A 27,036-nucleotide genomic window follows, 5' to 3' on the forward strand; every position below is an offset into this window, starting at 1 on the left:
GCGGCTCTTGGAAAGAGGACGCGCAACTCTGGCGAAGCATACAGAACTTCTAGTTTTGCCCAGTTTGGTACCCGCTTTCATGCTCCGTTGAAATTTCGGATCGTCTTTGCTTATACGTACACACTAAAAATCGAATGAAGTGCTGACGATGTTTTTGTCTCCTGCGCACGATGGCGTCAGGTGGCCGAGTTCGAGTTGTTGACGACGCTCCGCGAGACGACCATGATGGAAGAGCAGGGGGACATTTTGTTCTACCTGTCCATCCACAAGGGCCTCAACTGGGACACCGGCCTGGGCTTCCCCACCACGGTGGTGACCGTGTGGAACCTCTTCCAGGACTTCTACGAGCGCGCCTGCCAAGAGCAGAGGTGGGGCCTCGTGCGTCACTTTGCAGGCCCCGTGGGCAAGCGAGTCGGCGACCTCGCGATGTCCGTCACTGATCTGCTTGTTCGACAGAAGCAGGTGAGCGGCTATATCCTATAAGTTTTCTATAATTTCTATATTTCAGAGGCAAACAGAATCAACTGTTTTGTGAATGGCACGAGGTATGTTGTCTCGCATGCGTGCTAAACTGCCGGAATGGTTTCTGAATACACACCTACTGGTGAAGAACATAGCACAGAACTAGTTCCTGTCGCCAGATGCACACCACGAAGTGCTGTTTTAGCGCAGCGAACAAACGTTATAGCATGTATTGGCCTTGGCAGACACATGTGTTAGTCACAAACGTTCGGTTTTAATGCTTCCTCGATGTATTGGGAGAGTCTGACAAAATTAGGATGAAATTTTTTTTTTGAGCGATACGTCTTTAGTAAACTTTATGTGCCTTCCGTAATAGCAAGTCTGAAGATGTTGAACAACAGGAAAACATTTCTAAAGTGTCACCACTAGTGGTGTGGTTCAATTATGTCGGCATGTCTTAGCACACAGGCAGTCGTGAGCAGACTGAAGGCAAAGCACTAGTACATAGACAAATATTTGCGCGTACGTTTGCAAAAATGAACGTCGTTCTGGTTTTTGTTGAAATAAATGTTATGCCGCGTTAAAAGCTGTCGCAAAGAGGCGAGATAAAGGCAGGACAAAAACAAGCGGTGAAGAAAAACCCTTCGCCTCACGCTCCCAGGAGTTACGCGCGCGGAACACACGAAAAACAAAACGAAAAACAACCAATTTCAGAATTACATCTAAAAAAGCTGAGCTAGAACAACAAGAACGGGAGGAAGATGAAAAGTTTGTCCTTCGCTGTCGTGAGGTGTGCCCCGAACGTCAAAACACCGTATATCGGCGAACCAGCCCGAACCACTGTGTTCGGATGGTTGAAAGGGCATACATTCATTAAAATCCACCTGTCGCCTAAAAGTAAACAACAACGACGACGATTCAGATATGAATGCCGCGCACTATATGACTAGAGGCCGCATTTTTAGGCATTAGTAAACTCGCTTTTGGAGCCAAAAATGCGCAGGCAAAATAACGTTTAAGGCCTCTAATGTAAATGTCGGTACCATACATTCTTAAATACATACGAACAATTGGAAACAAAAACGTGCGCGATCTCTACCTCGATACCGAAACCAATAATGTTAATGTTTATAATGGCACAGATGCGCTAACAGTGGAAAATAGCCGTTCAATAGTTGTTGAAAGATGCTGGACCAACGAGGATAAATGGACTTAATCCAACCATCGCACAGTTCCCATTCATGTTCGATGTCACTTCCTCGAGCGTCCAAATACTGAAACAGGCATGAAAATTATATTTGAAAGCTGGGTATAGTGATTAAAAAAGCGCTACCTTATGTCTGCCTCACGCAATTAAAATAAGCACTGCAAAAACAGACACAAAAATGGCCCCGTGTCTGCTCCTTTAGATGCACATGTCAACAAAAGACGATAGTAGACTCGCGCCCGCCCCTGGCAAGTAAATGCCTGTCTTCTATTTCCCGCTCACATCTCATGCTGTACCTTTCCCGTCTCGTTCCTCCCAAGATAACACGCTAGAGGTTTGCTCAACTCAATTTAAATTTACCGCTTTACATTGCTCCAAGTCGGGTGCTTTGACGCCAGCGCTGCCATACGGCGGAGACGCGCGTGAATTGAGGCACCCTACTACAACGTTTATAGAACCACGTTGCCGTGCTTCACGAGCGTTCCAAGCGGAATGTTCAACCTATCTAGTGGAACCTTTCGTTGCTGTCGCCGTTTTATTTTAAATGCCGCCAGGTAGTGCGGACAACAGCAGGCGATGGTTTTCTGTAGTTTATGTAGTATTTTTCTTATGTCGCAAAACATCCGTGAATTTTTAATAAAGAACAGTGCAAATATCACTCATGTATTCATTTTGTCTTATTTGCGGGATTTCTTTTGTTCTTGTTCTACAATGTTGACAAGTATGAAGATTAACACTGGACTTAGACGTTTACATTTGGCTGTGAGTATATAAGACTATTGCGCAGCTTCAGTTTCACTTTGGCCGGGTGGCTGAATCGAGTCAGACAGACAGGCCACAATTTCTGCGTTTAAGTAGCCCAACAAAGACTACATGAGAACTGTTGGGTTCAACAATTGCCAACTTTCTCATGTACAATGGTATTGTCACGAGACGACGATGAAGAGGGCACTGGCACGTACTGGGACACAGTCTCCGATGACCACGAAGATCTGTGAGGCGAGCAGCCTGCACGGCCACCATGTACATGATGTAAATAGATCGCTCCTCATCTGCCATGGTTCGTCTCATATCTGTCCTGCCGCCACGTAACGTTTTGGAGGAGGGTGCTGGTTTTATCCCCGTCCCGCCTCCGAGCTTCAACTCGTCTCCGCTCATGAAGAGCCAGCCGCGACCGGACGTCAAGCCGACGCCGTTCTCCCGACCAGACCTTCGGCACGTGTCTGAGGGCTTTGGACGCTTCCTCGCGACGTCGGCGGGAACTGCTGTTCCGGGGCCGGTGCTCACCAGGCCAATCATGATCATCCATGGCGGCAAGGACTTCCATGTGTATTCTCATGTCATCTCTAGTTCTCTCACTTCTGGTAGCAGTTTTTAAAGCGTAAGCTTTCTTCGTGGGACAGACTGCGTCCTGTCAGTGAACTAACGCATTTCCCCGTAGAGCGATGGTCGACCTAATTGCTCTGTTAAGATCTCTGGACCCACGGCCTGTCCGTCAAACCGAGCTTCCATCCTGTCAAACGGTTGCTTGAAAATGCAGAAAAAGGAGCGGTTCTAGTTAAGGCAATACACGAATCGATCATGAAGGAGTGCAATAGTATGAACTTATGTCATAAACCACGTATCAGCAGTATGCGTATCGATCGTTCGCAGATGCGTTTACTTAATGCGGGAAAAATCGTCGCGTGTGTCCGTTTTTGGCTTCCGATTGGGTATGTGAAGATTTGACGATCGATAGGACGCATTTTCAGCGAAGGTTGGCTGCACAGCTTATATTGGGCGCACTTTTGACGATGGTTTTGACAAACTTTGACGCAGTTTTCTGTAATTTTTTTTTGAGAGGATGGCAATTTTTTTCCTGGAGTCGGTTGAACTAGAGGAGTGGGTTGAACCCCTTAGAGTTCAAAGTAGTGGATGTTGCCCGTTAGCATGAACAATGATCACGATCTCAAAGTGCACTCGAAAACAATACTTGAGGGTAAACAGTGCTCATGCAGGCGCAGGTTTTGAAATTGGGCATTTATAGATGTTTAGGCCCAAATGCCAAAATAGGCATTTATAGTCACAATAAAAACACCATAAAAGTCCTTCTGAACCTATAATTCATGCTCGTATATCAAAATGAGGTTAAAGAATCGAGCGCAAGGAACAAAATTACGCCCACCTCCCCTCCCGGGAACCCTGGTGTGATGCGACGCTGAGGGGGATTCAAGCGCAAGCGGAGAGCAACCGTCGACCCAAAGGCCGCCGGAGAGCGGCACGCTGGTTATATGGGCAGCACGCCCGAAGGAGAGGAGACCGCGGAGAGAAAGAGTACTGCACATGCGCAGCACCGCGCGCAGCACCGACCACCGGCGGAGTGAGAGCGCGCTGGGCCACACACCCGCAGAAGTTGAGAGAGGGTGTTCGCTCTCACCTGGGGCCCTATTCTCGACTGCACAAATTGCCGGCAATTCAGGCAATTTTCCGGAAGTCTTTTCTGATTGGCTTTCAATTTTGTCACGTGCTTCCGGTTGACAAAGCGGTTGTGTGTGCTGTCGTCATTTTGACGTTTCATGTCGTCTACGGACACCAGTTCTAAAGTTTGCCTTATTTCTCGTTACTAAAGGCGCATAATTCTTGGCCAGCAGTGAAAAACCAGACTAAATGCAGCGGACATGACAACATAAGCTTGCCTTTGCTATTCAACAACAATACTGCTTGTAATGCACACCCCCTCTGTGATTGGCTGAGAAGGCGTGACTTAATTTAAACAGTTGGCGGGAACGATTACGTCATGCATTGGCAACTTCAGCCTGCGTAAAAGTGACGTAACGCTACGTAGCAGCTTGAAAATGGCGGCTGTTTTTGTCGCAAAATACAAGCAAAATAGGGCACAATATTGCCCCGTCTTACGGCGCCGCGAAATGTGCGGCAATTTGCAGCAGGCGCAGTTTCGCATGCGCGCTGTTTAAAACATGTTTCCTACCGAAACAAATCATAGTTTCAACTGCTTCCAAGTAAGCGATCATGAAACATGCAAATAACGTGCAGTATTTTGCTTTTATGTTTGGCAATGAAATAAAAATTATTTGTTTGGCGTAACCGCAACATAAGAGGGCAGTACAAGCCTCTCCATGACAAAGAGAACCCAATGCATGGCATTTGTCCATACTTGTCCTAGTAAGCTGTTGGGTCACATGACCGAACTAAAGAGAAAAATAACAATGAAAAGTGACTATTTAGTTCATTACAGCGCTGATTGCAGTCGAGCTTGACGAATGAGTGAATCGGCGATATCGGTGCGCTCCGCGGTTATCAGGCGTAGCGCTTCGCTGCTCTTATGTGTCATAGAAGCGATGGTCGCGGCCGTCTTTTTCTGTGATCACGCCATAAACTTGTAACATAGCAGCAGACGATGGCGTGGCGGCGGTGGCGGCAGGGAAGGTGATAACGCAACAAAGCTTGCATTGAAGCAGAGAGCCCAGCTATGTTAATAAAAGCGATTGAAAGAAATAAATAGATACTGTAAAAAAATTGTGTGATGTTCTTTAGCTCGACATCCGCCGTTCGCTCGCTTTTGGATCAACGTTACTCGATCGCTTTGTGGTGTTGGCGTCAAATTTGACCTCCAGAAATGTGTGTTTCTTGTCAGCCTCAGCTACCGTCTTAATTTTCATAGTACATGCGAAGTGTTTTTATATCTTTCTTGCACAGTATTTGATACCTTGGTAGCGATCTTTATGAGTGACTCGTCAAATTACACTGCATGTCGTCATAGCTATAGGTGCAGCACGTCACTGATTGCTTACGTCGTGCTTACGCAAAAAAACATGGGCGAAATGCCGGCAATTTGTGCAGTCGAGAATAGGGCCCCTGGGCACGCGCCGGCGCCAGTGCGTCTGCCGCGGCTATGACGCAACACAATCCAACACAATCCACTTTAATCCAATCCAATCCAAATTCAATCCAAGCCAAGCCAATCCAATCCAGTGCCCCTCGCGAGAGAGTGTTCGCTATCGGAGAGGAGAGGGGTGAGCGGAGGAGAGTGCGGACGCTGACGACGACGACGATGGACGCACGCAGGAAGGACAGGGCCGCCGACAAGAGATGCTCTCAGCGTCGCATCTAAAATAGGTCGTTTCCTAAACTCCCTTCTTCATATATGACATTGTATCCAACCGGGAGTTTAGGCCAACTTTGTTTCAGCGTTGATATGATCGATTTTGCCCATTTGTTGGTCTCTCGGTATCTGTATAACAGTTTTCCCAAAGGTGCTGCACAGTTGGAAACTGAAAGAAAGGAGGTGGAGGGAGTGAAGGGTGGTTGGGGGTATAAGGAGTGGGCAAAGTTGGGGTGCCAATAGCATTGACATCAATGGGACTTGGTTATGAAGGCGAATTATGGCCGGGATGGAACTACTGTCTGACCGAAGGCACCTTTAAAACTCAGTAATCTCATTTTTGCCTTTCAGAAGTGTCACGCCTTTTGCCTTTCAAGGTGGTCACGCGCTCAAGCTACAATCTTGCTACGAGGTGCGCTATAGGGTAGAGCAGTGGAATAATTTTGTCAAACCTTGGTAACGGGTCATATTAGTTGTGTGCAACCAGTGTAACCACTTACATTTCATTGATGTGTCCTCACAACGTTTACAACAAGCATCTTTTCTATATGCTATGACAAATCGGACATTGACTATACCACTTTTAAGCAGAAAAGGGTACCTTTAAGCCGGTATTAGTATTGGGCAAAATATTTGTGTTACATTTTATAGTGTAAAAATGCATGCAAAAGCCCATAAGACCTTGGTCCCGGTAGAACTGTCTTGAAGCAATCCGCTATGTTGTCCCGAAGTATCCTATACAGAATGTCTTCAAACAACGTCGTTAAACCACCCTTTTGGATCTCTCAATAGGCAAAACTAACAGAGTGGTTAGACTTAAAAACACCGCACGTATATTTATGCTTGTTCAAGACTGAGGCTCCGCGTATTTCGCGTTTTCTTCTCTTAGAACGCGAATTAGAACCATTACTAAACAGGGCGGGGGTAAGTATTGTGCCTTGCCAGTACTTGATAAAACTGTCCGTGCAGGTGACCGTGGGCCGGCCTCCGATGCATGAGCACGTGATCATGCGACCGCTACCCGCCAAGGAATTACGCAAGATAATCAGCGATGCGTACCCGGGAGACCAAAGCATGGCCATGCTTACGCAGGTAGGCGCTGCATCGGACTGTGCTTGTGCACCGGACACAAGCACAGTCCGCTGCACCGGACTGTACTCGTATGGTCACCGTCATTATCACATTAAACGTGAGTTTTAAATAAGCTAAACTGTCTTTGGCGGGATGAAAAAAGTTGGAAAGACAAAGGGAGGGGTTCAAACACTCGTGGTTCTCTGTGCGGGACGCTGCGCTTCGGACGGAGCGCGGCGCGGAATAAAGGGAGAGAGAGCGGGGGACCACGTCTGTGATGAGCCGTCGTGCATCACTACCTAATTAGACACCACTTCAATGGTTTTTGCCAAGTTTTGGAAGATGTAGCTAATCGCACCCCATGAATACCTTTTGACGAGTAAGAGACCTCGCAGACGTTTGATGTCATAAACAAAAAAATCATGCACCCCTCCGTCTAATAACGACAATGGCTGAACGCGAAGCTCTCTCGTGATGGATCGTTTGGTTAGCCAATCCCAAGCTGCGAGTATGTGCTGCTCGCAGGTTACGCACCACGTTTCTATAATGCCCACAGCAACTCTCGGGTTTGCACTCCGTAAGCCTAATATTTGGGTTTGGGGTGTCGGCACGAATCGGTACCTGCTGCTTAGCGTTCGCTTCGACCATGTCGAAATCGAGCAATCGGATATACCCCGGCTTCATGACGTAAGGGACCCAGGTGCGATTCCTGCCAGGGAATTGTATTTTATTTCACTTCAACCACGATAATTCATCATCATTGTCAGAGAAAGTTGGCTTTCCTGCAGGGCACGTTGTCGTACAGTGCCATTATTGAGGACACTAAAGGTTCACTTTAATACAACCGATCAGTGCATTATTACTGCGGGCTGCTCAAAGGTGTCTTCCGCTGTTAACGTAACAGCTTTTGAGCGCCTACTAGTCGTCCTGTTGAGTGTTAAAATGTAATCAAGATCAGAAAGAGAAAAATTGATTGCCCTTACACTTTGTGAAGAAGGATGACCCTCGAAGCTTGACACAGTCCATGGAGTGCCCGAAACAACCAAGCATTTGTCTGAAATTTGTGATTGAGCATACTTCCTAAACAATCATCTGAATGAAGATTGGAAGGACTTGAGCTTCAATTCTAGCCGACAAACATAGAGCTACCTGTTTCCCTTCCGCATCGTAGACACCTTACTGTCTGTGTAACGCGCCAACCCAATCCGCTCGTCCACTGAGGACTCCGGACAGGCGCATTGGGCCATATGACATCCACGTCTAAACCTACTGCCAGCACAACGGACATGCCATTTATGAAGGCATAAAACCTATAGCTGCGCTAACACGCCCCCCCACCCCCCTTCCACTACCAACCTGTGCATGCATAAACCAGCAACCAGTTATGTTCGCGCGCTTAGAAGTGATAGACGCCGTCTAAAATGTCACTCTGAAAGCCCTTCAAGCTGAAAAAAAATATAGGCGGGCAAGTTGCTGTTTATCCGGGAGGAATTCGCAGCTACTCGACGAGCTGGAACTTGCAGCTGCAACAGCGGCGGCAGGGGCTTTCAGCTCTTTTCACAGGGATTCGCGCTTTTTTTAGGGCCGACGATGCTTCAGTTCCTGTTCTTCTTCCTTCGAGCGAACAAAGTGCGTCTGTCCGATAGCGAGTTAAAACGTGGAAGGACACGGCCTTTATTTTAGTGGACAAGCATGCGGCTGTCCGTCCGTTTCACTCCCGTGTCGTGGGAATCTTGCTGTGTGTGTAACACACCAACCCAAATTCAAACCGCTAGAGTACGGAGGACAGCCGACAGGTATTATTGATCCATCAGACTCCCGCGTTTAAAACTCCCACCACCACAACGGACATGTCATCGGTAGGGACGTGAAGCTTAACTGGGTGTTCACTCCCAACCCATGCACGCAAAAAAGGGCAACCGATGATTGGCGTGTACATAGGCGTGAAATACTCCGACGAAAATGGCGCTCGGGAAGCCTTTTAAGCTGAAGAATTACGGGCTTACGTCGGCTTTCCAAGCGGGCAAGTTGCGCTTAATCTGGGAGTACTTCTCGACGAAATAGAATTTGAGGTGGCAACAGCGACAGCTACATGTTCAGCGGTAGCGGCTTTCCTTCGTGTTTACGCCCATTGGTGCCTCTGGTCATCCTCCGCAATAATCTGGTGATGGTTGTACTGCCGTTATCAGCCCATTGCGCAACTTGTGAAAACAGGCCTCGGTGGTGGCGAGGGGAATGACAGTTGTGAAAGATTGGTTGGCGGTGGTGGGGAGGAGCACAGGAGCAGCGCCGAGTAAAGCGACTTCACCGGAATGAGGACTGGGTGGCTAGAGTTACACTGCTTCGCAGTAAAAAGACCAGAATTAAAACGTGACCAAGCTCAGCCTGTTGGAACAAATAGTTTGCATGGGTATTACGCAAAGTTTTTTTGCACAGCACGCACTGAAGATATAGGCTTGCTTTGTGGTCAGTTCGACATTAACAATAAAACTCTAACCATTTGCATATACACTCACGTCATGAGGCATAGCTATGACCTGCGTATTTTCACTACTAGCGACGTACACCTTTCTTAGCTTGTTCTTAAGGTACAATTAAGCTGATAACTATACAAATCGCATGATTTGTCACAAGAAAGAAATGCCGTATATGTGAAAGTGGTTTGTGGGAATTAACCAACAATAAAAATGCTATAATAACCTGTTCGTAAACGTCGCCCCAGCAAAATATGCACTCCGTCGAAAAAGGGTTCATAAATGAAGGTTTCTTTTTGGTTTGCGTTCAAGATTACATTTTTGTGCTATGATCACAGGGATCTATTTCCCATGTTCCTGCTTAACCTGACTTACGCGCGCACGGTGACGTGGACATAGTTATCCCACTTAAGACAACGTTGCACGATGTCGGTGTGAAAGGGGGGAACTGTGTGTTTAGCTTAGGCTGGCCCGAGTAACTTTTAGTCCCACTATCATCACATCCCGTACTTGTCTGCTACAGATGAAGAGTCACTCTTTTCAACGCTAGTGACAAAGAAATGCCCGAAATAGCAGAGGAGTTTGTCATGTATACTGGCTCCAATGACTCATTAAGCATTACCAGCGCAATGCTCAGGGTGTGTTGCAGGGTCATGCCTTCACTAGCGCTTCATCATTTACTTTGTGATAGTCAGCGCCGTCTTTTAGCCTGCTGTAGCGTTTAGCTCAGGCAGACATGGGTTGAAAATGTGCTAATGTAGGCATGTGCAATTTTGTTCATGTGCTTTCACGCGTGCAGGAACTGTTGACATATCTGGCAGTGTTTATCCAAACGGACCCGCACCTGTTCCGTCAGGTGGTACGCCTGCGAGTTGGGCTCATCATACAGGTACGGCTACGATTGCGGAAAAAGTACTCCTTTTGGGCTGCTTCATAGCACTTAGGCAACACAGTGGGCTAGATTAATTATTTAATGTGAAACTGGGACGGGGCAGAAGTAACAAAAATATGGGCTCGCGATCAGCAGTCTTGCGTTGTAGTACGTTAACCAATGTAGCCTAAAAGTATTGGCCAAAAGCTAAATTATGCAGTGCTTGGCGCTTTGCCATCATTGTATCGTCTATGCAGTGGAAGTTAGTCGTTTATATCCTAAAACTGGGAGCCATGCAGGCAAAATACAAGTTTGTTCTATTCGAAAGATTTGGTGTTTTATAGTTCCGCCAGCGCCTGCCCGGCAGCAAATGATGCCGCAACGTTAATAAATTAATCAATTTAGGTTAAAATAGTGATAATCCCGCCAAATCGTGGGGTTTTCTGACGTCAGAAATGAAGTCATAACAGCGCATATTAAAACAAGCTTTCACAGCGTCATTCGGCTCTGCAGTTTTGCTAGCAGTCAGTCCTCCCAGATGGCGCTACCATACTCAGCCATGGAGCGTTGGCTGCCGTTGCTTTGTTTTTGACCATTTTACACCTAGCTTGTTTTTGAATCGGTAGATAGTAGTATATTTTGTTAGAGGGCAAGAGAAGTACATTTCTTAAACTATCAATTTGTAGTTTGGTTTGATTTATATATCCGGATTAATTCAATATAGCGCAACATATTAAGAAGTACAAGTGGTTGCTACTGTGTTGTTATTCGTATTTCATCTGCGCACTAAGTTTAAGGTAATCTAATGACTATCTTCACTAATACCGTCACATATTCTGTGCTTGTGCACTTTAATTCTATATTGTTTCTGGCTCTCACGCAACACATGTTTTTAGCCTCATGGACAATAAATAACAACTAAAACTGATTTACTGGGGAGAGCACCAAGACACGTGGTGGCCAGGGTAATCTTCGAATATGAAAAGGCTAGGTATGGGACTGTGATACATCGCAATATTGTGTGTCTGTGCGTGTGTGCGTAAGAGACTGGAACCCGGAGTTTCCTGCGCGACGCTAGCGCCACTTTTTTGCCGTAACGGCGGAAAACGCAAGTTGTGGACGGAACTCGTCTCGCCCACACTGGAGGCGCTTTTTCTTTTTTTGCGTGAGCGCGGTCTTTGCTCGCCCGTATTTTTCCCCTGCGGCAGTAGGGCTCGAACGTTAATTACCTAATTTATGTTAATTAACTTATTGATTAGTCATAGACTGGGTTAGAAGTCAACGTGACGCCAGTAGGGCTTGGGAGGTATCAAATTAAAGGTCTCGATTAGGGGAATCACGTGGGACAAATTAAAAATCGCTTACTAGTTATAGTCATGAGATAGTCACGTGAGGCATACATTGGGTTAAAAGTCAAATTGTTGCCACAAGTGCTTGTGCGGTATCAAATTGCAGGTCTCGATGAGAGGAATCACGTGGGACAAATTAAAAATTGCTTCCTGGATAGTCACGTGACATATATTGGGTTACAAGTCAAGGTGATGCCACTAGGGCTTGTGAGGTATCAACTTAAAGCTCTCGATGACGGGAATCCCATGGGACAAATCAAAAATTGTATCCTGGTTATAGTCATGAGATAGTCACGTGAGTTATAGATTGGGTTAAAAGTCAAAGTGATGCCAGTGGGGCTTGTGAGGTATCAAATTAAAGGTCTCGATGACGGGTAATCACATGGGACAAATTAAAAATTGCATCCTGGTTATAATGGTGACATAGTCACGTGAGTTAGATTGGGTCAAAAGTCAAAGTGATGCCCCTGAGGCTTGTGAGGTATCAAATTAAAGATCTCAATGAAGGGAATCGCGTAGGACAAATTTAAAACTGCTTCATAGTTATTGTCATATGATAGTCATGTGAGTCAAATATTGGGTTTAAAGTAAACGTGATGCCACTAGGGTTTCTGGGGTATCAAATTAAAGGTTTCGATGAGAGGAATCCCGTGGGACAAATTAAAATTTGCTTCCTCGTTATAGTCATGAGATAGTCAGGTGAGTCATGGATTCGGTTAAAAGTCAAACTGATGCCACTAGGGCTTGTGAGGTATCAAATTAAAGGTATCGATAAGGGGAATCACGTGGGCCAAATTAAAAATTTATTCCGGGTTATAGTCATGAGATAGTCAAGTGAGTCATGCATTCGGTTAAAAGTCAAAGTGATGCAACTAGGGTGTGTGAGGCATCAAATTAAAAGTCTCGATGAGGGTAATCACGTGGGCCAAATTAGAAATTGCTTCCTGGTAATAGGTATGAGATAGACACGCGAGTCACAAATTGGGTTAATTCAAGTTGATGCCACTAGGGCTTCTGTGGTATCAAATTGAAGCTCTCAGTGAGGGGAATTACGTAGGACAAATTAAAAATTGATTACTCGTTATTGTAATATGATAGTCATGTGAGTCATAGATTGGGTTAAAAGTAAACGTGATACCACTAGGGCTTGTAAGGTATCAAATTAAACCTCTCGATGAGAGGAATCCCGTGGTACAAATGAAAATTTGCTTCCTGCTTATAGTCATGAGATAGTCACGTGAGTCATGGATTCGGTTAGGGCTTGTGAGGCATAAAATTAAAAGTCTCGATGAGGGGAATCACGTGGGCCAAATTAGAAATTGATTTCTGGTTATAGTCATGAGCTAGTCACATGAATCATATATTCGGTTAAAAGTCAAAGTTATGCCCTAGAGCTTATTATCGCCCGCCCGCATGTAAAAAGAAAGTTACACATGCGAGAAAGGGGCTGATGGTGTGTTGAAAAATTCTGCTAGGAATATGTGGTCGCGCTTATAGTGAAACCGACGATCCAAAATTTGCACAAGATCCCTGCATCCCAAATTCCAAAGTCGGCCATTAGTCGTTCGGGGAAAACTCCTTTTTAAACCTCCCGGCAAGCAGTCTTGTTCAGTTTATGCTTCCTTCAAGCTCACGTATTCTAAGGAAAGGTTTTGTGCGTCTTACATTTTTCTTGGGCCTTTCTGGTCCGTGTTTGAATAGGAACAGAATGAGCTCTGCAAACCGAGTGGTCATAGCAGCTCCGGGGCTTCCGAATGGGACGTTATCTAACTCTGCCCGATCGCGAATGAGAGCAAGTGTTCTGACCGCACCCCGGGCAGGGGCCGTGTTGGGAGTTGCGAAGAAGAGGAAGAAAATGTGGCTCCTGGCTCGAGGGCACGAGTATCATTATCATTGTACATAACTAAGTGGGGGGCTCCGGATTTGAGTGTAGGGCTCCGGATTAAATTTGACCACCTGGGGATCTTTAACGTGTGCCGAAATATCGTACACAAAGGAGTTTTTGCTTTTCGCCTCCATCAGTTAAGCGGCCACCGCTGCCGGAAATCGAACCCGCGTCCTTCACAGATTCGTCGTCATCGTCGCCTTCGGCATGGCGGACCCGTGACGCTGCGGTCGTTGCAGGACGACGATGACGAAGGCGGTGGCTCCTCACGTGGCGCAAGCCGATGCGCAAACCTGGACGACGCGAGGCGCTCTAGGCGCACGCTCACGTGCGCCCGCTTATAATTATTTTTTTTTGGCTGAAGGCACTACGCGAAGGTGGTGTCGGGCGCCTCGTTCCAGTTTTTTTTTTCAATTGACGAAGCTCTAGCTTAAACAGCTGTGCTGTTAGATTGATGACCCTTTATTAGGAAGGGGCTGGCTCAGAGGCCTAGAACGAAGGTGGGGAGGGAAGGGAAGGGTCAAATTAAGCCCGTCTCAGGATGTCTGCTGTTAAAATAATTTCAATGCCTGTTTACCGTTCATAAAGCATAAAAACGCGGAAGGCGGGGATGAGGTGGGGTCTGTTAGACACCGAAGTAATCTTTCTTCGGCCGTGCAAGCAAAGCTTAGTTTCACCCGCCGCGGTGGCTCTGTGGCGTTCTGCTGCTGAGCACGAGGTCGTGGGTTCGATTCCCGGCCGCGGCGGCCACTTTTCTGATGGAGGCGAAAAGCAAAAAAGCCCGTGTGTGGGAGATTACAGCGCACGTAAAAGATCCCCAGGTGGTTGAAATTAATCCGGAGCCCACCACTACGGCGCGCCTCATCGCCTGAGTTTCGTCGGCGCGTTATACCCTACAATCATTCAATCAATCAATCAATCAAAGCTTAGTTTCGATATTTTGCATCCAACTTGCCTTGACGTGACATTCTGGTCGGTAATGTGTACGCACTCTCACGACACAAGGGGACAACCAACTTTCGAGCAATACCCATGTCAGCTCCCCTCGCGAACTAATGCGCGCAGAGACAACGGGGTACGAGCGGATGAAGGCGACTAGGCTGAAGCAGTTTGCTGTGAATAAAGAACCCGCGAATGGTTCGGCCGCAGGTGATGGCCTCCGAGGTGGCGCGCGCATCAAGGTGCGACGAACAGGACGCCGTCGAAATCCTGATGAACCTGAGCCCGTACGAGATGCAGTCCCTGCTGCTCGCCACCTTCAGCGGCCACGAGATCCACGCCCTGGATGCCATCTCGGCGCCGGACTCGCAGCCGGAGAGCGCGAGCACCAGCCGCCGAAAGATGAGCCTTGCACAGGGCTTCGTGCACGGCTCAGTGGATCTCGACGAACGCAAGTTGATCCCCCAGCTCTTCGACGCTGTTAATGAATGAGCACTATTGTGTTGTCTTTTAAATGCAGAGCATTTCAGTAACTGACGATGTCACCCGCGTTGACGTCCGTCGTAGTCCGCACCCTCGTTGTCCGCACCCGTCCCCCTACACTATATAAAAAAAATACTATCCGGCGCCTGGTTTCGAGCCCTCGGCCCTGCGGGCGGAACGCAATGTACATGGTGCTCTACCCACTGCGCCACAAAGCCGACACAGAATGGGAGGCTGCGAACGCGCCTTATATCCTTGACTCATTCAAACTACGTCAAGAAGCTCCCAAACACTAAACGTTAACGCAATACACTTATTAGACCCTGTCTCTTTTTGCGCTGAACTCTACATAATGGAATCCCAACTAGGCCAGTCAATTACGTTACTGAATTAGCGCACTTACATTAGGTAATTCGAGAGGGAAGGCGCAAGATCGCGTGACTGAAACTTGATTCAAATTTTCAGGTTTTACGCGGCGAAGCTACAATTAGGCTTCGAGGCGCGGCGTAGTGTAGGGCTTGGGGTAAATTTTTACCGCCTGGGGATCTCTGCCATGCGACGAAGTCTCTGTCACATGGGCGTTTTTTCTTTTGCATTCAACTGAAAAGCGGCCACCGAAGCCGGCATCTAAACCGCGTCTTTGTGCTTAGCAGCACTGCGGTTTACCCAGGCTGAAATAATCAACTACAGTTAAACCTGGATGTAACTAACCCCGGTGCAACGAATTCCTGGATTTAACGAAGTTTTTCAATTACCCGTTTTAAGCCCTTTTGAAACTCTTGTGTTTGCGACCTCGATGTACCGAAGGCGTTGCGGCAGTTAACCTGGATGCAACGAAGTCGCTAAGCTGATCAGTCAGTTTTTTGCACTTTTGGAGAAAAATAGGCCGCAGAAATGCAGTAATTTAGCAAATACTAGCCCTTTTATAAGGAGCCAGCACCTACGAAAACGTCTAGAACTGCCTAAAAACGAAATTCGTCATGATGATGATGATGAACGGAGCAGAAAGCACCATCTCGTGGCAAAGCTATGGCATCCACTTCTGATTTTGCTTCTGTAGCGTGACACCACACCAGGTAAAAACAGTAACTACACTTGGTTTTTTTTTTCGCCAGAATCACAAACTACGGTGCGTTTCCACGTGTGAGTGCGGTATCGGTTCGAGGCTTACGTTTTCAGATGCCACGTACGCCTCCCTGTCGGCTTGTAGTCGCGTGCCTCCACTATATGTGGTATAGGTTGATCGATGTTGGGTTTAGTGCCATACAACAAAGCTTTGGGCCAGCACCCTCTTAACAATTTTGTGTGCGGAAAAGAGCATCAATTACGCGAAAACGCGCCCTTTCAGTACGCGTTTGATTCTTGAAGTGCGTTAAGCACTGAAAAGTGTCATTAGCAATAGTGATACTTAAGTTACGTTTACGAATACGGTGGTACGTGACCTTGCCACTTTGGAGAGCCAAGTAGTGCCCAAGCTAGTGCGAAAGCATCAGTCGCAACTCACGTAGTTTCTCGCTGTGAAATACATTTTTGAAAAGAGTAATTCGGGGGATTATAATCAAGGCCTAATCATAATGCGTGTGGTTACCTTGTTCAGAGTCATATATATATATAAGAACTTCTGATCATTCAAACTTCTGATAATTCAAAGAAAAAAATCCTGTGGACCGTTCGAGTTTGAATTATTTCGAGTCTACTGCATATCAGTGAGTGGCTGAAAACATAAAGGCGATTTGTCATACGATGGTGCGTAATTAGTACATTTCAGGAGGATTGTTTAAATATTTAAAGACATAAACAATTTATAAATTCAGTCAAAAATAATAGCACTGAACGGGCCTGATTTTGAGACCCGGGAACGGCCCGAGCCCGATTTATGAAGCCCGAGCCCGACCTGGGCCCTTAACACCTAGCCTGGGCCCCGGCCCGGCCCGGACTTTCATAAGTGAGCCGGATCCGAACCCGCCCCTGGCCCGTCGTCTGAATTCCCGGCCCGTCCCAGGCCCGGTCATTTATCTTTAAGCTTAGGGAGGTCCTTCGTGTTAGTAACCAGGACCGGGCTTAGGCGCTGAAGAAAATTTGTTTGATATTTAGTTAAGTGTCTTCGTAGCATGCAGCCAGACGGAGCGTACAGTGTGTACAGCACGTCATGAACTGAAATGCAAAGAATTAGGGGTGGCTAAGTGGCTAAGGCGTTGCGCTGCTGAGAACGAGGTCGTGGGTTCGATTCCCGGCCGCGGAGGCCGCTTTTCTGATGGAGGCGACACGTGAAAACGCCCGTGTGTACGAGATTTCGGTGCACGTTAAAGATCCCCAGGTGGTCAAAATTAATCCGGAGCCCTCCACTACGGCGCGTCTCATCGCCTGCGTTGCGTCGGTGCGTTAAACCCTGCAATCAATCAAAAGCAAAACGTTGGGGTTAAGAAGTGCACGCACATTCAGTTCACTTCAGATCGGCGTAACAATAGCCCGTATTCTTACATAAGAGACACCGTCACCATTGATGACCACTTTCTTTGGCAACTTCACGCGGTTTTCATGGTCACAAGTTGGCATTGCTGAAATTTTTCGTTCCGCGTTTCAATGCACGAGTATGTATGAGCATTCAAATGTTTTACCTGCAGGGGTTACTCAACGGCGGTGTTCCTCTCAGACCTAACAGACTTCACAAAACACGTTTTTAAAAGAATGCATGCATACAACTAAACACCAAGAAACGCGTGAAAGTAAATTCAGGACATAGCTTTGAATGCTCTTACCCATGAATTGAAACTCGTCCGGGCCCATTAATTAACGGTAGGGCCCGTGAATTCAAACCCGAGCCTGGCCCCTGCCCGCGGCGTCGAGCCCAAGCCCGGCCCGTCTCTGCGGCATTGAACCCAGGCCCTGCCCGGGCCCACCGATGATCGACCTTAGACGGTCCGAACCGGGCTCGGGCTTTCGGGTCACCCGGGGCTAGTGCAGCTCTCTAATGTATTAAACCAGTTTCTTAGTCGGTTACCAGATCATATCGGGCCATATTCATTACGGCGGGTTCGTGCAAGAAGACCTATATCACGCTCACGCACGTGCACGCGAACACACGCATGCATGCACGCACGCAGGCAGGCACGCGTACGCTCGTACGCGCGTACATACACATTCACGCTATCACAAGAGCAAGCCCAAAAAGAAACTTCAAGCCTTGGAATGATCATAGTATTCAGTTTTCGAATCTGGAAACTTTTCAAAAACCGTCTTCTTTTCATCCAATCCCTTTCCTCATCTGTCCACAACACTAAAAATTTGGCGATGCCCTCAGCAGCATAGACTCAGCACCAGCACATACAGGATGTTACATCAATAAATGGAACACTTAAGAAACTTCAAGCCTTAAAATGATCATAGTAGTCAGTTTTCAAATCTGTAAACTTTTCAAAAACCGTCTTCTTTTCATCCAATCCCTTTCCTCATCTGTCCACAACACTAGAAATTTGGCGATGCCCTCAGCAGCATAGACTCAGCACCAGCACATACAGGATGTTACATCAATAAATGGAACACTTAAGAAACTTCAAGCCTTAAAATGATCATAGTAGTCAGTTTTCAAATCTGTAAACTTTTCAAAAACCGTCTTTTCACCTAATCCCTTTCCTCATCTGTCCGCAACACTTGAAATTTGGCGATGCCCTCAGCAGCATAGACTCAGCGCCAGGACATACAGGATGTTACATCAATAAACGGAACGCTTAAGAAACTTCAAGCCTTAAAATGATCATAGTATTCAGTTTTCAAATCTGTAAACTTTTCAAAAACCGTCTTTTCACCGAATCCCTTTCCTCATCTGTCCGCAACACTTGAAATTTGGCGATGCCCTCAGCAGCATAGACTCAGCGCCAGGACATACAGGTTGTTACATCAATAAACGGAACACTTAAGAAACTTCAAGCCTTAAAATGATCATTGTAGTCAGTTTTCAAATCTGGAAACTTTTCAAAAACCGTCTTTTCACCTAATCCCTTTCCTCATCTGTCCGCAACACTTGAAATTTGGCGATGCCCTCAGCAGCATAGACTCAGCGCCAGGACATACAGGATGTTACATCAATAAACGGAACGCTTAAGAAACTTCAAGCCTTAAAATGATCATAGTATTCAGTTTTCAAATCTGGAAACTTTTCAAAAACCGTCTTCTTTTCATCCAATCCCTTTCCTCATCTGTCCACAACACTGGAAATTTGGCGATGCCCTCAGCAGCATAGACTCAGCACCAGCACATACAGGATGTTACATCAATAAATGGAACACTTAAGAAACTTCAAGCCTTAAAATGATCATAGTAGTCAGTTTTCAAATCTGTAAACTTTTCAAAAACCGTCTTCTTTTCATCCAATCCCTTTCCTCATCTGTCCACAACACTAGAAATTTGGCGATGCCCTCAGCAGCATAGACTCAGCACCAGCACATACAGGATGTTACATCAATAAATGGAACACTTAAGAAACTTCAAGCCTTAAAATGATCATAGTAGTCAGTTTTCAAATCTGTAAACTTTTCAAAAACCGTCTTTTCACCTAATCCCTTTCCTCATCTGTCCGCAACACTTGAAATTTGGCGATGCCCTCAGCAGCATAGACTCAGCGCCAGGACATACAGGATGTTACATCAATAAACGGAACGCTTAAGAAACTTCAAGCCTTAAAATGATCATAGTATTCAGTTTTCAAATCTGTAAACTTTTCAAAAACCGTCTTTTCACCGAATCCCTTTCCTCATCTGTCCGCAACACTTGAAATTTGGCGATGCCCTCAGCAGCATAGACTCAGCGCCAGGACATACAGGATGTTACATCAATAAACGGAACACTTAAGAAACTTCAAGCCTTAAAATGATCATTGTAGTCAGTTTTCAAATCTGGAAACTTTTCAAAAACCGTCTTTTCACCTAATCCCTTTCCTCATCTGTCCGCAACACTTGAAATTCGGCGATGCCCTCAGCAGCATAGACTCAGCGCCAGGACATACAGGATGTTACATCAATAAACGGAACACTTAAGAAACTTCAAGCCTTAAAATGATCATTGTAGTCAGTTTTCAAATCTGTAAACTTTTCAAAAACCGTCTTTTCACCGAATCCCTTTCCTCATCTGTCCGCAACACTTGAAGTTTGGCGATGCCCTCAGCAGCATAGACTCAGCGCCAGGACATACAGGATGTTACCTCAATAAACGGAACACTTAAGAAACTTCAAGCCTTAAAATGATCATTGTAGTCAGTTTTCAAATCTGTGAACTTTTCAAAAACCGTCTTTTCACCGAATCCCTTTCCTCATCTGTCCGCAACACTTGAAATTTGGCGATGCCCTCAGCAGCATAGACTCAGCGCCAGGACATACAGGATGTTACATCAATAAACGGAACACTTAAGAAACTTCAAGCCTTAAAATGATCATTGTAGTCAGTTTTCAAATCTGTAAACTTTTCAAAAACCGTCTTTTCACCGAATCCCTTTCCTCATCTGTCCGCAACACTTGAAATTTGGCGATGCCCTCAGCAGCATAGACTCAGCGCCAGGACATACAGGATGTTACATCAATAAACGGAACACTTAAGAAACTTCAAGCCTTAAAATGATCATTGTAGTCAGTTTTCAAATCTGTAAACTTTTCAAAAACCGTCTTTTCACCGAATCCCTTTCCTCATCTGTCCGCAACACTTGAAATTTGGCGATGCCCTCAGCAGCATAGACTCAGCGCCAGGACATACAGGATGTTACATCAATAAACGGAACACTTAAGAAACTTCAAGCCTTAAAATGATCATTGTAGTCAGTTTTCAAATCTGTAAACTTTTCAAAAACCGTCTTTTCACCGAATCCCTTTCCTCATCTGTCCGCAACACTTGAAATTTGGCGATGCCCTCAGCAGCATAGACTCAGCGCCAGGACATACAGGATGTTACATCAATAAACGGAACACTTAAGAAACTTCAAGCCTTAAAATGATCATTGTAGTCAGTTTTCAAATATGTAAACTTTTCAAAAACCGTCTTTTCACCGAATCCCTTTCCTCATCTGTCCGCAACACTTGAAATTTGGCGATGCCCTCAGCAGCATAGACTCAGCGCCAGGACATACAGGATGTTACATCAATAAACGGAACACTTAAGAAACTTCAAGCCTTAAAATGATCATTGTAGTCAGTTTTCAAATCTGTAAACTTTTCAAAAACCGTCTTTTCACCGAATCCCTTTCCTCATCTGTCCGCAACACTTGAAATTTGGCGATGCCCTCAGCAGCATAGACTCAGCGCCAGGACATACAGGATGTTACATCAATAAACGGAACACTTAAGAAACTTCAAGCCTTAAAATGATCATTGTAGTCAGTTTTCAAATCTGTAAACTTTTCAAAAACCGTCTTTTCACCGAATCCCTTTCCTCATCTGTCCGCAACACTTGAAATTTGGCGATGCCCTCAGCAGCATAGACTCAGCGCCAGGACATACAGGATGTTACATCAATAAACGGAACACTTAAGAAACTTCAAGCCTTAAAATGATCATTGTAGTCAGTTTTCAAATCTGTAAACTTTTCAAAAACCGTCTTTTCACCGAATCCCTTTCCTCATCTGTCCGCAACACTTGAAATTTGGCGATGCCCTCAGCAGCATAGACTCAGCGCCAGGACATACAGGATGTTACATCAATAAACGGAACACTTAAGAAACTTCAAGCCTTAAAATGATCATTGTAGTCAGTTTTCAAATCTGTAAACTTTTCAAAAACCGTCTTTTCACCGAATCCCTTTCCTCATCTGTCCGCAACACTTGAAATTTGGCGATGCCCTCAGCAGCATAGACTCAGCGCCAGGACATACAGGATGTTACATCAATAAACGGAACACTTAAGAAACTTCAAGCCTTAAAATGATCATTGTAGTCAGTTTTCAAATCTGTAACTTTTCAAAAAACGTCTTTTCACCGAATCCCTTTCCTCATCTGTCCGCAACACTTGAAATTTGGCGATGCCCTCAGCAGCATAGACTCAGCGCCAGGACATACAGGATGTTACATCAATAAACGGAACACTTAAGAAACTTCAAGCCTTAAAATGATCATTGTAGTCAGTTTTCAAATCTGTAAACTTTTCAAAAACCGTCTTTTCACCGAATCCCTTTCCTCATCTGTCCGCAACACTTGAAATTTGGCGATGCCCTCAGCAGCATAGACTCAGCGCCAGGACATACAGGATGTTACATCAATAAACGGAACACTTAAGAAACTTCAAGCCTTAAAATGATCATTGTAGTCAGTTTTCAAATCTGTAAACTTTTCAAAAACCGTCTTTTCACCGAATCCCTTTCCTCATCTGTCCGCAACACTTGAAATTTGGCGATGCCCTCAGCAGCATAGACTCAGCGCCAGGACATACAGGATGTTACATCAATAAACGGAACACTTAAGAAACTTCAAGCCTTAAAATGATCATTGTAGTCAGTTTTCAAATCTGGAAACTTTTCAAAAACCGTCTTTTCACCTAATCCCTTTCCTCATCTGTCCGCAACACTTGAAATTTGGCGATGCCCTCAGCAGCATAGACTCAGCGCCAGGACATACAGGATGTTACATCAATAAATGGAACACTTAAATTACATTCATGCATACATGCGTACATACATACATACATACATACATACATACATACATACATACATGCATGCACACATACATGCACACATACATACATACATACATACATACATACATACATACATACATACATACATACATACATACATACATACATACATACATACATACATACATACATGCATACATACATGCATACATACATGCAGACATGCATACATGCATACATGAATACATACATACATGCATGCATACATGCATGCATACGTACATATATGCATGCATACATATATGCATACATGCATACATACATGCATACATACATGCATGCATACATACATACATACATACATACATACATACATACATACATACATACATACATACATACATACATACATACATATTGACCCGCCGCGGTGGCTCGGTGGCTAAGGCGTTGCGCTGCTGAGCACGAGGTCGCGTGTTCGATTCCCGGCCGCGGCGGCCGCTTTTCTGATGGAGGCGAAAAGCAAAAACGCCCGTGTGTACGAGATTTCGGCGCACGTTGAAGATCCCCAGGTGGTCAAAATTAATCCGGAGCCCTCCACTACGGCGCGCCTCATCGCCTGCGTTGCGTCGGCGCGGTAAACCATACAATCAACAACATACATACATACATACATACATACATACATACATACATACATACATACATACATACATACATACATACATACATACATACATACATACATACATACATACATACTTGTAGCGAGAAATCCGGGCTTGTTGAATGAAGACAGAAATAATAAAGGTTGGCAGTCAAGAAAACCTCGGAAAGCAAAGGTGAGAATGTGGTAGGTCATTGAAACAGATAAAGAATTTGGAAAGACAGAAAGAAAGTGGAGAAAAAATGCCCGCCGAGTGGGATCCGAACCCACGACCTCCTGAATACGCATCTGGCTCGATGACCACTACGCTACAGGCGGGGCTATTTTCCCCTGCACTTTCTGGAGTGTTCAAGTTAAGGTATTTTTGTTTCCTGCGTTTGCGGGTGGTAGTCAGCGTCACTCAGACATCTCGGGGGGAAGAAGACCGTCTTTTTAGCCCCCGGGCCGTGACTCGAGTGTCTGCGACATGTCGAGAGTGGTCGACATACATACATACATACATACATACATACATACATACATACATACATACATACATACATACATGCATACATACATACATACATACATACATACATACATACATACATACATACATACATACATACATACATACATACACGTAAGTACATACAAAAAACAAGCAAGCAAGCCATCAAGCAGGGCAGTTACTGAGGTGTGGGCTGGGGTAGTCAGTCTGGCAGCTTCCCAAGTTGTGGAGTTTACTTACGCTCAGACACTCAGAGAATATTTTACGTTATAACATTTGGGGCTCAATGTCGCATTAATGTACGTTAGGATGTAGTTCAAACATTTAGGCTAGCGCTTTGATCCCGTTTTAGCGGCATCATTTATGTGCCTATTCTTTTTAAGCACCACAATATTTCGCGCATAGAGCCACGCGTACTACTTGACCTTGTAGTTTGGGAGTGTAGTACGTGACCACTGTATGACTGTGAAACCCGATTCAGCAGGCGAGGGGTCCGAGCCCAGCGAGCACCCGGAGCGGGGCCAGTGGGCTCGACGGCGGCAGCTGGACGGCGCGCTTAACCGCGTCCCCGTGGGCTTCTACTCCCGCGTTTGGGGCGTCCTCGAACGCTGCCCGGGCATCTGGATCCGCGGAAAGTGCCTGCCACGGGGCCTCACCAGAGAGATGACGGCGGGGGAGTTCAAGTTCGCTCTCCGCGTTGAAGAGATGCTCAACAAGGTACGGCGATCAGTTCGATAATGCAGCTGGACTAGCCTGTAAGTAGACGGAGTGATTCCAGATGCTTAATCTCGGGACAAAGCAGAGATGACCCTTGGGATAAGCAACGTGTCATACCTAATATGAAAGCATGTTTCACTAAGCACCCTGATCAACCACGTGATGTTTAGGGAAGTAGGGGCATATCGAAGCAACGAAGCGTGGTAACGATGACGTGCGATGAATTGACCTTTTCTGCAAGCATTCGCCGAAAGGGTCAGTTCTTTTTTCCGCCAGTGTGATGCAGCAGTAGCACTTGGAGCCGCGTCACTCGATGATTGTAACTCGAACGCCGGTGCCTTCGTAACCCCGTGCCGCCGACCTATCGGCATTCTGTATCAGCGCGTCCCAACAGACACAGGAAATGAGCTGCAGTAGTTTAGTCGGCGAGACCAATCGCGCTCTCTCCTACCCAGTGTCTTGTGTATTGATTGATTGATTGATTGATTGATTGATTAGTCGGCAAGCCCAATCGCGTTGTATCCTACCCTGTGTCTTGTGTATTGATTGATTGATTGACTGATTGATTGGTTGATCTATCGATTGATTGATTGATTGATTGATTGATTGATTGATTGATTGATTGGTTTAATGTTTGTTTGTTTGATTGATTGATTGATTGATTGATTGATTGATTGATTGATTGATTGATTGATTGATTGATTGATTGATTGATTGATTGATTGATTGATTGATTGATTGATTGATTGATTAGTCTGCAAGGCCAATCACGCAGTCTCCTACCCTGTGTCTTGTGTATTAACTGCTTGATTGATTGATTGATTGATTGATTGATTGATTAGTCTGCAAGGCCAATCACGCAGTCTCCTACCCTGTGTCTTGTGTATTAACTGCTTGATTGATTGATTGATTAATTGATTCATTGATTGATTGATTCATTCATTCATTCATTCATTTGTTCATTGATTGATTGATCGATTGATTGATTGATTGCTTGATTGATTGATTGATTGATTGATTGATTGATTGATTGATTGATTGATTGATTGATTGATTGATTGATTGATTGATTGATTGATTGACGCTTTAGTTACTCTTGCCCTCTACGCACCGACTGGCCATTTACAAAACTGAGTTCATGGCTGTGCTTCCCCCCTTTATTAAGGGCACAGGCAAACGCACCTGCCAAGATACCACGCGACGTGCGTCCTGCCGACACTATGAAGACGGGGACGGCTTTGTGCAACAATTCCGTACGATCTGTTACGGTGCGCAGATTCCCGAGCCTGAGTACCGGCAGCTACTCGTAGAGGCCCTGATGGTGATCAGCCTGACCGTGGAGAACGACGCGGTGTACACGTTCCGCGACCCCCTGGACGTCGAGGGAATCGTGCAGCGGGCGCACGGAATCTTCCTCGAGGACCAGCGCCAGTACGTCGGCAACTCGACGCTGTGCTGCTGCGTGTCGCCACCAGTGCGCCCGTGCAACACCATGGTCGGCATCTGCGAGCACTTCTACGACTCGGCACCCAGCGGCTGCTTCGGCACCATGACCTACCTAGTCCGCGCAGTCGCCCACATGATGCACGAGCTGCCGGCGTCGCTGCACGAATGCGTGCCGTCGTGACCGCCCGCGTATGCGCGAAAAAGCCTTCTGTATGCGGGATTTATTGTGAACAATTTCGTTCTCCACCGTACCCGCGACTGAAAACTGTTCGCAACAATGGCTCGCACTTGTAATCCTGATCCGGCGACTATATACTTGGGAGTCCACAGGCTGCGCTCTGAAAGATATATGATGGGTAGCCTCCTGAAGGCTCTCAAATTAGTTACAATGAATTCTATCCCTACTATGAAGTTGTGAACATCTTTCTAGTCACTTTGCGTCATGAGTTCTGACGATACGTTTAGAATATAACAGTTGCGTTATCTTGACGATAATGAGCATTTAACGTTCTTTGTATATTTACCGCTGTCGATATAGTTGCGACCCTGAGCTGATTTGAGATGGAACCTTGTAGAGCATCGAAACGAAGTTTAGTCGTTCTCGTTGGGTAAAGAAAACAAGTGAATTCGGAGCGGGCCCCGTGTTTTTATAGGGGTATTTTGTACGAGGATGTTGCGTCAGTAATTTTGTACTGTGTTACACGTTAACGCAACAACGTTAAGTTGTCGAGCGTGTAGTATTTTAAACATTGTCTCTGTACAACGGCCAGATCAGCCATTTGCAATTGCAGCAATTGTTATACCAGCTCTGCTGGTAATTTATGATCAAACTGGCCTTACAAATAGTATTTCTGCACAAATGTATGCTGCCGTTGGGCAGAAATTCTGCTACTTGGATTTAGGTGTTCATCCTTGTGTCAGAAGCTATCCACCCAACTCTAATTTCTCTTCTCCCGGTCAATTTCGTGGCGTTCATGCCACATGATCACATATGTGGGCTTGTCCAAAAAACCAATGTGGTCGCCACGCCCTTCCGATGTCGCAACTGAGTTCACGCCGACAGGCCTAAGCATGATCTAACCGCCAACATGGCTTTAAAGAAATTAAAACCAAATAAAATTTACTCCCTCTGTCTCTGCGTGTCCGTCTGCAATCTTTCTTGTGTGATGCTGATAGGGGCAGCTCGTCAATTGCCGCAAGTGAAAATGCTGGGGGCACTGATGAGGTGCACGGTACGTGCTTACTGGTTTGCTCGCAGAA

The 27,036-nt window shown here is 45.8% G+C and overlaps 1 protein-coding gene across 1 annotated transcript in view; it reads left to right on the top strand.

The window, feature by feature from the left end:
- LOC144175219 (putative phosphorylase b kinase regulatory subunit alpha) overlaps window positions 1-26,892 on the top strand; it is a 50,335-nt gene extending 23,443 nt beyond the window's left edge. Inside the window, exons 10-16 of the mRNA XM_077704321.1 lie at window positions 181-462; window positions 6,741-6,863; window positions 10,116-10,205; window positions 14,571-14,840; window positions 16,023-16,029; window positions 24,095-24,330; window positions 25,607-26,892. Coding sequence (XP_077560447.1) covers window positions 181-462; window positions 6,741-6,863; window positions 10,116-10,205; window positions 14,571-14,840; window positions 16,023-16,029; window positions 24,095-24,330; window positions 25,607-25,957 — 1,359 coding nt within the window. The 3' untranslated portion in view covers window positions 25,958-26,892. The remainder of the gene's footprint in view (window positions 1-180; window positions 463-6,740; window positions 6,864-10,115; window positions 10,206-14,570; window positions 14,841-16,022; window positions 16,030-24,094; window positions 24,331-25,606) is intronic.
- The last annotated feature ends 144 nt before the right edge of the window (window positions 26,893-27,036 follow it).

This window comes from Haemaphysalis longicornis, unplaced genomic scaffold, assembly GCF_048455015.1.
Source record: "Haemaphysalis longicornis isolate Haplotype H1 unplaced genomic scaffold, Haemaphysalis longicornis Haplotype H1 scaffold_3, whole genome shotgun sequence".
Classification (NCBI taxonomy): Eukaryota; Metazoa; Arthropoda; class Arachnida; order Ixodida; family Ixodidae; genus Haemaphysalis; species Haemaphysalis longicornis.